The following is a 12,658-nucleotide window of genomic DNA, read 5'->3' on the forward strand; positions in this document are numbered from 1 at the left end:
ATTTGTCATATGGGCTCACTATTATTAAGAAAAGTCCTATATTAAATTCAGATTTATCAAATATTAAAACCAAGTTATGTCAAGTAAACATACAGCTGTTGATGGCAAATTCTTTTTTTTTATCCATCATGTCCATGTCCAATTATTTTATTTAGAATGGGGACATTAAATCTGATGACTCATGTAAACATATACATGTATATAGACATGTCTTGTAAATAGGTCAAAGTCTCAAATGGCAGGTTGCAAAATATGATTAAATTTTGTTGGGAAAGTCTGGAAAAATTAAGAAGTTGATCCCACATACTAGATAACAAACTTTTTTCTATCTGGGTTTTAACCTTGTCAAACCCAGTCAAAAACGACATCTTTCAAGTCATATTTTGCTGATTTAATTGTATTCATTGATCACCTGGTAGGGCAACAATTGCAATATCCTGTCATATCTGAATTACATGAAACTTTTGAACTTATAAAAATCAGGAATCATGGTATGATTCCAAGGAGAAAAGAATCAACAAGAATGAGTATGTGAACAATATCACCGCACAGACAGCCTTCAACAAGAAACAAAACACATGAATTTTAACAGACCCTGGTATGACATATATGCTTACAGACTGCCAACAATGATCACTGAATTACAGATAGCTCCTAACTTAGGACAGATACAAAAAGAGAGCAGCAGGGTAACCATGTTTTAGAAGAGTCAACCCCCACCCCTCCCTAACACCACTATCTTTGGTTAGGGGCAAATTAAGACCAGGAAACATGCTTAAAGCTGCCGCATACTGTATGTGCCTGTCCAAAGTCAAGAGTCTGTTTTTTTTCAGTGGTTGTTGTGTGTTGCTGTATTGTTTACTATGAATGATGAAGATCAGAACTATTTAAATACATAAAATAACGAGATGTGGTATGATTGTCCAATTAGACAACTTTATAAGGTTGCACAAAACTGGTTTTTTTTAACAATTAACCCCCCAAAAAAAACAAAACACAAATGACTTATTGAAGTACTCAGTTACTGATATCTAGTATTTTACTGATTACAACTTATAATCAATCGATCATGTTCCTATAGACTAAGGCAAAAAAAAAGTAGGTGTGTTTACTGTACCCCTACCTACCCTAAAGTTTTTTTTTACCATTTTTGATTAAGCACTGTTAAAGTCACAATGTTGCTCCCATTGACACAATGTAAAAAATATTTCTTTCAAAAATCCCTACCAGTAACCTGCCTACCCTATTATTTTTCAGCATGTGACAGCCTAACATATCAATAAGTACATCTTTAACAGATTTTGTAGAAAAATTTATCAGCAGTCTGAGAAAACTATGGATTTTTGTGCAATGGCAAAATAAAAATACATTGGTATCTACAGGAAGGAAAGAAAATTTTAAAAAATTACCACTGCTTTTGGACTTCAATGCTAGAGGTTAACAATGCATGAGGGAACTGTACGATAGACTTTTAGACTCATTGGAATCAGGAAGTGGGTGGAAAATGGAAATGGAATTAATTTTGAAAATTGTTATACTTGGAAAGTTATTCTGCCCATAAAATCAAAATGGTAACTGATAGTTTCAGGTCCCTACTTCTTATTTTATCAACTAATAATCACCACAACTGCTCTTAAGACTTACATTTATATATTAGAACACACCAATGACATTGCAGGTCCATGGTACATAAGCCTTATTTTCAGCTTGGATTTTAAGTATTCATATTGTCATGCTGACTAATATAAAGTGCAAAATTTTATCTGCTTTCAAAATCTTTCTGTCAGAACATGTCCTGGGTTATTATAATAATATAGTAGCAGTACTCGTAATAGTGGAAGGGTAGAATAAAGAAGGAAATCTATAACTGGAAACTACATGGGACTTAGTTCTATTGGTTACTAAAAATGGGTATTGGATTCAATCTTGAACTTGTTAATTATTGGTTATATCAATTATGTGGAAAACAAAAAGGCCTGGAATAGTGCAAGTTTAAATCAACACAATGGTTCTACATTAGTTATTTACAAAGTTAAATTCTTATTTTCATGGTTTTAATGTGAAACTGGTTAACAAATTTGACCTTGTTATTTTATAACTTTAGATATATATAAACTGAAGTTATCAATAATTACATAAATATCTGTACAAGGTCTTTGATGGGCAACAAACATGAATTATCAATGACATTCAGAAAATCAGAGGGCACTTTGGAGATACATTAATTTGCAGAGGAACTTAACAATGGATAATTAATATTGTATACATATCAAGTAGTTAGGGATTCTATGTAACTGATTATGAAAACTACTGCAAATTCCAAAATTGTTGAGAGGTTCGATTCTTTGTCTTAATATTGCTAATAATGCGACATAGTGAGATTTGCAATATTAAGAACTTGCATTCTGCCATCAGATGCATATAAATGTATGCATTCTCAATTTCATTTGTTCCAGTGTATCCCAAACTCTGACTGACAAAATTTTAAAACATTTTGGTTGAATATATACACTGTAGAAGAAAAGTCCAAATTTCTCTTTCACTCAGACAAACCCTAAAACAGTTTTGCACAGACTGATGTTCTAGAAATTACAATAATTAATTTCCCATTTATGCCCATTCTTCAAAATTAGACAAAAATTCATTTATAAATAAATGCACACAATATTTACGAATTAACAGAATTCTAATTAAGAAACAGAAAAAAGAAGAAAGGTAATATATTCACTTATTTAAAGTACACAGGTATATCCTTTCCTTCTTTCATATGTTTCTCTCCTCATAACAGATGAGAATTTACTAAATGTGTAAAATTGCTGAGTCAGCATATTTTCATTCTTAATGGCAATATGCAAATACTGTTTTGTTGTAAAAGCTGACCATTGTGAACACCTGTTTCATTACTATCTACTTATATGTATATATCATTATATATCAATATATGGATTTTCCTCTTTTCATAAGTTATTCATCATCCAGAGTTATAAGAAATAATTAAACATAGAGGAAATGAAATCTTAGATGTATATAAATATACAAATATACTTCTAGCAAATAAAATCTTTAAGTTCTTGCTTATCTATTTTATTAATTTCTGCACAAATCCATGTGTAGAGAGCTGCCTACTTGTACTGGCTACTGTGCACTCTTGACATAATTAAATTTGACCCAAAATAGTTATGCAGTCTGTCCATAAATGGGGATAGAAATTAATTTTGACTAAGTAGTCATGATTTCAAACTATATCAATAATAACTTTATTCATCTGCATTCATCAAAAATGCCCTTGCACTAAACTAAGATTGATAATTTTCATAAAAAATATCGGTTACATTCCTTCGAGTCAGTGAAACATGATTGAATACATTATCTGCATGGCGTCTGTGTAAAAATAGACCATGTCAGTGTTTTGTCCTGTTTTTGTAATAATTTGAATAAACAACTTACCTGATCGTTTCAACAATTTCGTTATTCTCATCGTCTTTATCCTGAAAAGTAAGATATATAAAATGAACGAATAAATACTAAAAATAACAAGAAATTTTGTCTTTTTGATAAAGGGTATTATGATTTTCAGTCTAAACACGCCTTACCGACGAAGCTAATGGCCAAGTAAATACTGCAGGTTCCGACCCAACTGGGCTATGTAATTTTAGTTCTTTTTCCATGCTTGATCGTGTATGCTTCCTTTATCCATTGATGGTCAAGTATTGAGAGTAGATCTCAGTATTTGACCATTACTCTCAGTGTCCCAGTAACCCACTTCCAGCGTCAGTTCCTGCACATGGGAACACCGTCTGGCACGTGAGATGTTACAGGGAATTTGATTGGTCGTGTCAGGCAGATTGGGAATCACCAGTTATGGCGGCTCTGTTCGAAAAGGAAAATCCCCTTTCTTCAGATGAATGAAAAAATATGTATTGTTGACTTTTAAAGTATTTCTTTAAGTCCAGTCAAGTTAAATATCAATGATGATGATACTACAGAAGTACTATTGAAACCACGATGTTGATATAAATCACAGAAAGGAAATGCTGTTACCGCCTACACACTGACTTCTGTTTTGCGAAATGGTCTGTTACGTCATTAATCATGTATCGTAGTTTCTTTTACACCTACATAAACTGTATCCGTAAATAGTATATTTATCGTGTCAACATATCTACAAATTTTAAATATTTTCCATATTTGGAAAATTAGTCGTGTGGAATACAGAATAAACAAAAAAACTTTCTGTAAGCCAGAGGAAAGGGGGTGTTTAAAATCATATCTTGTTTATAATCAAGAGAGTGGCATATTAGGTTTAACTCCAGTTAAGGGAAATCTCCCATGGGTCATTCATACCCTCTATATCTAACATTGTTTATCCTTAATAAATACATATTATGTGAATACAAGACAGCCTAGCTTGATTATAGTTATCAAAGGTACCAGGATTATAATTTAGTCACCAGACACGCGTTTCGTTTACATAAAACTCATCAGTGACGCTCATATCAAAATAGTTATAAACCAAACAAATTCAAAGTTGAAGAGCATTGAGGATCCAAAATTCCAAAAAGTTGTGCCAAATACGGCTAAGGTAATCTATGCCTGTGGGATAAGAAAATCCTTAGTTTTTCGAAAAATTCAAAGTTTTGTGAACAGGAAATTTATAAAAATGACCACATAATTGATATTCATGTCAACACCGAAGCGCTGACTACTGGGCTGGTGATACCCTCGGGGACGAAACGTCCACCAGCAGAGGCATCGACCCAGTGGTGTAAATAGTTATCAAAGGTACCAGGATTATAATTTAGTACGCCAGACGCGCGTTTCGTCTACATAAGACTCATCAGTGACGCTCATATCAAAATAGTTATAAACCAAACAAATTCAAAGTTGAAGAGCATTGAGGATCCAAAATTCCAAAAAGTTGTGCCAAATACGGCTAAGGTAATCTATGCCTGGGATAAGAAAATCCTTAGTTTTTCGAAAAATGAGCAACACAATGCATTCTTGGAAAACCCATATGAGACCAGGGTTGCATTCAATATCATAGCAGCTACGTAGTGCTACATAGATTTTGACTATTGAACCTGTAGCTATAGACTAGTTGTTACATAGATATTGATAGCAGCTACATAGCTGCTACGATATTGAACTCAACCCTGGATATATAGACCTTATCTTTAGTCTTTAGTCTTTAGTCTTTAGAAGTGTCAACTTAACACTATAATCTCTCTGTAATTTAGATCACTCTGGTAATTTTATGTCGCTATTGTATAAAACTCATTAGTACATTTGTATTTATGATGTGGCACTGCAAAGAAAAATAAATAAATAAATAATTAAATAATTTTAGAATTAACAAAAAAAAAAAAATCAAACAAAAAAAAAAATGAATAAATAATTAACCCTTAAATAAAACCTTAACTATTTATTTTGTGAACCTTCCAGTAACTTTAATAAAGACCCCTAACAAATGTTGAATATCTTCTACGTGATGTTTGTAATTTTCATTTTCTGTTGTTGCTAATGATACTTCTGATTCAAGTGTTAGTTTTGATGTTACGAAGTATAGTGCAGAGCGGATTTTTTCTCTAGCCTCCTCATAATTTTCACAATCCAGTAGATAATGGTCAACTGTTTCTATTTGTCCACAGCTGCATTTGTCGATAAGTGCTGGGCATGTCATTGATTTGTACAAGTTTAAATTACAATATCCTGTTCTTAAGCTAGTAATTAATCAATATAATTCAGTTGACAGTTTGTCTTTTGGAAGTGTATTTTTCACATTTTGTTGAAAGGAATAATATCTTCTTCCTTTATCACTGGTGTCCCATCGGTTTGCCATTTTAACATTACACTGTCTTTTGCTCCTTTTTGTATATCTTGTTTTGTAAATATTTGAATGCTTTGTATTTTTTCTGCCTCCTGTGCTGCTTTTTTAGCTAGTTGGTCTGCTAGTTCATTACCTTGTATGTCAGCGTGTCCAGGGGTCCATTCAATGGAAACAATGATTCCTTCAGATTTTAGTGCCAATATAGCGATTTTAATATCATTAATAGTTTTGCCGTAATTATCTGATTTCCAATTTAAAGTTAAAATTCCAATTGCTGATTGGCTGTCTGAGAAAATTTTGATGGATTCTGTTGTTTGGAATTATAAGAAAATCTTTTACCAGCTTGATAGCTACTAATTCCCCTAATAAAATAGATCCTCTATTGGAAACTGGCTGTGTTAACTCCACATGTTCTGTGCTGTTTGATATTAAAATAGCTGCCCCAGCCCCGCTTGGACCTGGGTTTCCTTTGCAGGAGCCATCAGTGAAAGCTAATGTTGTATTCTTTTTAAGTTCATGTATTTTTTTCCAAAATAATAGTCTTTCCCTGAAATGCTTGTTCCAATCCTCTGATCTAGACTTTGAACTTCCGAAATTTTTCCAATACTCTGGTGATGATTTTGAGGCTGCTTACCCTCGGAATTCAAATTGAGACTCTATACCATCCGAATCAATCTCTGTTGACCTCTTCCTGTCTTCAGACTGTAATATATACCATTCTTCCGATTGGTGAGATTATTTTTTCAGGTTCATTTGTATTTTTCTAATCTTCAAAAATTTGTTTAATAGGGATAGTGATTTTTATATGATTTTATTTTTGCAATTTGTCTTATACTGGCTTCTTCTCTTTTGAGGTCCAGTGGTAGTATTCCTGCTACTACTTCTAAGGCTTCTATATACTAGCTGTTGTTGGTTGGTTGGTTGAGACATAAGGCTAATCCTTTTCTTTGAATAGCATTTAATTTATTTATATGTGTGTTGTTGTTGATTTGCCATACACTGCTAGCATATAACTTTGTAGATATAGACAGCACTATACTTTGATATATTTGTATTAAAATTTTTGTAGATATCTTTGCTATTCCCTTGATGTTTCTGATTATCCCTAAGGATTTTTGTGCTTTTTGCTTAACAGCGTCTATGTGTTTATTGAAATTACATTTTTTATCTAAAGTAAGGCCTAAAATTTTGAAATTTTGAAATCTGTGCCTCCTGAACGTTTGATGTATGTAACAACCACTTTTCCATTGAGGTATCAGATCTTTTCTATATAAGATAAGATAAGATAAATTTTATTTCCAATAGTGGACCCATTCTAGGCATAATCAGTACATGACGTCCAAATTTTATGGGAACCTTTGTCTGATTGAGATGTCCAGTAATGGCAGACAAATAGCAATTTAACCCTCTTGTTGCCAGAGGGACACATGTGTCCATGTTTTAAAACAAGTATTTGCATGACACCATTAATCTGCATCATTGAAATTGCCTTGAAATATCTTTATTGAGGTAAATTTTAGCTGTTCCTTATCTTATAAAAATACCTCTAGTGGTATATAATGTTTTATCAAAGAAGACTATATATGCTTTTAGGCAATCAGAAAAGAGAAAAGTTGGACATTTGACTTCAATTAGAAATTATTGTCTTTGCTTCTTACATTCATTTTGGATATATTTTTTGATATTATGAAAAAATATCTTGAAGAGGTTAAGAAAATAAAATTATAGTTTGTAATACATTTTTTTTGTATTTTAAAACTTAAATCATTACAAAAGGAAGAAATTTCAAAGCAAACATTTTTATAAAAGTAAAAAAAAAAATTATCCAATTATCATGATTATCAAGGTGTGAAAAACTAATTGCATGATTAAAACAAGAGGGCTGAGGCTTATTTTTTATTGCTTCTAGATTATTCAGGTGTGAAAATTTAATTACTTAATTAAATCATTTGTTAATCTTTTTAATGCTATAAGAAATTAATTGCATAACTGTAATCGACAAATAAATCACAAGTTGGATTACAATTAAATTAGACAAAATTATTAAAACTAAATGGATATTTATATGCAAAAGCTTACATAACATGTGATGGCAATATACTATGCTACAAAAAGGCTGTTTTATAGAGTATAATACAATTACCTCTGCATACATATATACAAAAGTATTGAAATTTATTTTTCTATAACATTAATTTTGGCTTTATCAAATCAAAATTGTTGACTTTCCAAAGAATTATAGATCGGCTTCAAATTACAAAAATTCCTATTTTCCTATTATAATCAAAAGATTTTTATCATGATATTTTCTTTGTGATTTTAACATGAATAGTCATTATATTTGTCATCATTTTACACTGTGTATAATATAAAAAAGAAGATGTGGTATGATTGCCAATGAGACAACTATCCACAAAAGACCAAAATGACACAGACATTAACAACTATAGGTCACCATACGGCCTTCAACAATGAGCAAAGCCCATACCGCACAGTGAGCTATAAAAGGCAATGTAAAACAATTCAAAAGAGAAAACTAACGGCCTTATTTATGTAAAAAAATGAACGAAAAACAAATATGTAACACATTTATAAACAAATGACAACTACTGAATTACAGGCTCCTGACTTGGGACAGGCACATACATAAATAATGTGGCGGGGTTAAACATGTTAGTGGGATCCCAACCCTCCCCTAACCTGGGACAGTGGTATAACAGTACAACATAAGAACGAACTATAAAAATCAGTTGAAAAAGGCTTAACTCATCAGATGGACAAAAATACAAGTGGACGTGGCCCGATACTTATACATCCCGACACAAAAAGACATAGACTGTATAAAAGATATTGACAGATAAAATGTTTACCCATATTAAAATGGTCATTGGGCATGGCATGACAGAATTATTTCTCACATTTCATTGGCAGACATTTCTGTGTTTAATGGAAATGTACGTTTACATATGTCTGTAGGAATTGATCTTCAGTTTTTGTTGAGCTGTCACGGAATAGCAGTTCCATCATAATATAAGTTCCATATGGAAACAATATTCTGGGATATTATTTCCACTGGAATAAATATTACAGTAAATGTTCCTAACAGAATAAATGGTATAGAATATTTGTTCCATCAGGAACATATATTATGACATTGTTTATAACAAAGTTTCCAACTTCTGTTAGGTGGAACAAATATACACCTCGCCAAAAGTTAAGCAACACCTGATAATTTTCCAGAATCGTTTTTTACTGAATTCATAACTTATCGAATTATTGATACAATGAACTGAATTTGTGTTTTTATAAGAAAACATACAGAATGTTAATTGAAAAGTGAAAATTTGGGCTGTTTTCATGATTGAACTTTTGACTGTTTCATTTTGGGCAAATGGTTGTAAAATTGCAAAATAAAATACAAGATAAAGTTTCAACTTTAACTGAAGTATTTATAAAGTTGGCTCTGCACTATACGCACTATTCTTTTCAAAACTCGATAGTGACAATTTGTGAATAAATTAAAGTACAATTTAGGTCTGTAGCGATTGTATCCTCCACGCTTCTGTAAAAATTCAGACACATGTCGTCTCGTGCTTTGAACTAAGTGTTGTAATGTTCTAACAGAAATTCTTTGCCATATATCAATCAAGGCTGCTGGTAATTCCTGTAAATTCTTACTAGCTGGAACCCTGTTGTTGACTTTTTGAGCAATATCATCTCAAACATGCTAAATGGAAACCATATCCAGTGGTATGGGTGGCCAAGGAATCGTGCCAATTGCCTCCTGACGTAAATTATCGGATACAATAAGTTTTCTGTGTGGTCTAGCATTATCATCCATGAATATTGGTCTAGTTGCAAGATTGTTATTGTCAAAATGTGGCACAACGATATCTCAGATGATTTTATCGCAATATTTTGAACCCGTTATAGTCCCATCCAGACCATTAAGGTCAATTTTTCAGTCGAATACAAAGCATCCCCAAACTGTCAAACCCCTACAACCAAATGCTGTAGTTACACAAGGATGTGATGTTTCTTGTATGCTGTATCCCGAGGACGCCATAGGCGCATGTTCCCATCAATATGATGTAGGAGGAATCTGCACTCGTCAGACCAATGGACTTGACGCCATTGTCTCAAAGTCCAATTGCGGTGATCACGCGACCACTGATGTCGAGCCTGACGATGCCTACAAGTCAGCAATGGTCTTTTGACTGGTCTACAGACACGTAAATTGGCACAATTTAGTCTGCGGTTAACAGTTACATTTCATTGCACTAAACTTGGAAGGAAAAAACGTGTATGTAGCTTTTGAAAACCCGTTTTTTAATGTACCTAGGAATAAAATTCAGACCTGAATTTTTACCAGTCGATAAACAATAGATTAACAAATTATAGGGAAACAAAGCAGTATCAAATTTAATTGTAAAACAAAAATTAGAAGCAAAAACATTTAGGTGTTGCTTAACTTTTGGCGAGGTGTATATATGTTAACAGAGCCTGCGACTTTTGTCAGAGAAAGCTGGACATAGGGATAGCAATCCTGCTGGGTTATTTAGCTTCTTATAAGCTTAATATTCCAGGAGGTAGAATACCTGGATCCTTCATACTTTGAATATAGATGCTTTATGTTACGAAGTTTCCGTCTGTCATATGTCCATTGTCATGGTTCAGTGACTACTTCCAGAACTTGGAAAAGAAAGTGAAGATTTTTAGTATGCTTAATTTCTCTCTTATTATGAGTAATAGGAAAACAATATTTGGTATGTGCATAATTTTAAAGGTCTTCATGCCCGAGAGACAGTTTTCACTTGACCTTGACCTCATTTCAAGTTAAGTTTTCGTGGTCAAGTCCATATATCAGATACTATAAGCAATAGGTGGACTATATTTGGTGTATGAAATGATTGTAAAGTGTACATGTCCAACTGGCAGGTGTCATCTGACCTTGACCTCATTTTCATGGTTCAGTGGTCAAGGTTGAGTTTTTGTGCTTTTGTCTTTTTTTCTAATAATACTTTATATAATAGGTCAACTATATTTGGTGTATGAAAATATTTTATGATTTACATATATATAAAAAAGAAGATGTGGTATGATTGCCAATGAGACAACTATCCACAAAAGACCAAAATGACACAGACATTAACAACTATAGGTCACCGTACGGCCTTCAACAATGAGCAAAGCCCATACCGCATAGTGAGCTATAAAAGGCCCTGATAAGACAATGTAAAACAATTCAAATGAGAAAACTAACGGCCTTATTTATGTAAAAAAAATGAACGAAAAACAAATATGTAACACATAAACAAACGACAACCACTGAATTACATGCTCCTGACTTGGGACAGGCACATACATAAATAATGTGACGGGGTTAAACATGTTAGCGGGATCCCAACCCTCCCCTAACCTGGGACAGTGGTATAACAGTACAACATAAGAACGAACTATAAAAATCAGTTGAAAAAGGCTTAACTCATCAGATGGACAAAAATACAAGTGGACGTGGCCTGGTACTTATACATGTCAGTCTCGCAGGTTTTATTTGACCTTGACCTTAATTTCATGGTTCATTGCTCAATGTTATTTTTTTGTGTTTTGGTATGTTTTTAATGGTCTATTATAGTTTGTTTCTTAGATACTATTAACAATAAGTCAACTGTATTTAATGCATACATTCTCGTTTTTTTATATAGATTAGACCGTTGGTTTTTGTTTGAATGGTTTTACAATAGTAATTTTGGGGCCCTTATAAATAGCTTGTTGTTCGGTGTGAGCCAAGGCTCTGTGTTAAAGGCAGTACATTGACCTATAATGGTTTACTTTTTTTTAAATTGTTATTCGGATGGAGAGTTGTCTCATTGGCACTCACACCACATCTTCCTATATCTTTGTAGATTGATTGTAAGATGCACATTTCTGTCTGACATGGTTCATCTGACCTTGACCTGATTTTCTTGGTTCATTGGTCAGTGTTTAGTTTTTTTGGTTAATTCTCATTTTTAGAAGCTATAAGCAATAGGTCAACTATATTTTGAGTAATGAATGATTGTAAGGTGTACATGTATTTCTCGTTTGGTTTGTCTGACATTGACCTCATTTTCTTGGATCATGTTAATTTTATGTGATACTTGTAGTAAAGCTTTATATGTTAGGACTATCAACATAAATCAATGGTTATTGAAGAAGGGGAGACATTTCAGGATGTGCACTCTTATGTAAAATGGCATTATTTTTTTTCAAGGTTTATCAAGTTGTTTTGATAAGTTTTGTTGGTTGTTTGCTGTTGCATTTATTTATTTACATATTTTTACAGAGAAAGAGTCAGGCTCCAAGCCAGAGAAGTTTTCTGGTCGATGGTGGTAGTAAAAGAAGCCAGGACGAAACATTTTCCCCACAGGTATACATTCCTTTCTCAATTTTATTTTATGTACTTACAGATTTTATTGTAAATAGATCTCATTCATTTATTTCACTGTCTTTTCTAATTTATGACTCAGGAGTGTGACATCTGAATAAATTATCTAATGAAAAACTTCTCAGTTTAATAGAAGTTCAATGTATAGTAGGAAGTGATTTATACATACCCTCATATTTTAATTATGTTATAAACATTTTATTTGGTATGTGTAAATTATTTCACTTGTTTAGTGACACAAGTGACCACATTGTAGCCAAAAGGAACACCAATATAACCAGTGGCGGATCCAGAGAGGGTGTTCCTCCTTTTTATGAATGATCAATGCATTTGAATGGGGACATATAGTTGGAACCACATTTTTATCCTGGGTTGGGAACCCCTCTTTTAAAATGGCTGGAACC

General features: G+C 32.8%; 2 protein-coding genes across 8 annotated transcripts in view; one reads left to right on the top strand and one right to left on the bottom strand.

The window, feature by feature from the left end:
• LOC143051984 (uncharacterized) overlaps positions 1-3,733 on the bottom strand; it is a 41,975-nt gene extending 38,242 nt beyond the window's left edge. For all 6 annotated transcript variants that reach the window (XM_076224985.1, XM_076224958.1, XM_076224991.1 and 3 more), the window contains exons 1-2: positions 3,594-3,733; positions 3,448-3,488 (exon numbers count right to left, since the gene is read on the bottom strand). In XM_076224985.1, the coding sequence (XP_076081100.1) occupies positions 3,448-3,488; positions 3,594-3,668 (116 nt within the window). In that variant the 5' untranslated portion in view covers positions 3,669-3,733. The remainder of the gene's footprint in view (positions 1-3,447; positions 3,489-3,593) is intronic.
• Positions 1-12,658, top strand: part of LOC143052034 (DNA repair and recombination protein RAD54-like) — a 41,707-nt gene that overhangs the window by 3,623 nt on the left and 25,426 nt on the right. The window contains exons 1-2 of one of the 2 annotated variants that reach the window (XM_076225018.1): positions 3,933-4,073; positions 12,153-12,236. In XM_076225018.1, the coding sequence (XP_076081133.1) occupies positions 4,071-4,073; positions 12,153-12,236 (87 nt within the window). In that variant the 5' untranslated portion in view covers positions 3,933-4,070. Of the gene's footprint in view, positions 1-3,932; positions 4,074-12,152; positions 12,237-12,658 lie in introns of those variants that run through there. The other variant, XM_076225012.1, reaches the window with a different exon arrangement.

The sequence above is a fragment of the Mytilus galloprovincialis genome, chromosome 1, assembly GCF_965363235.1.
Source record: "Mytilus galloprovincialis chromosome 1, xbMytGall1.hap1.1, whole genome shotgun sequence".
NCBI lineage: Eukaryota > Metazoa > Mollusca > Bivalvia > Mytilida > Mytilidae > Mytilus > Mytilus galloprovincialis.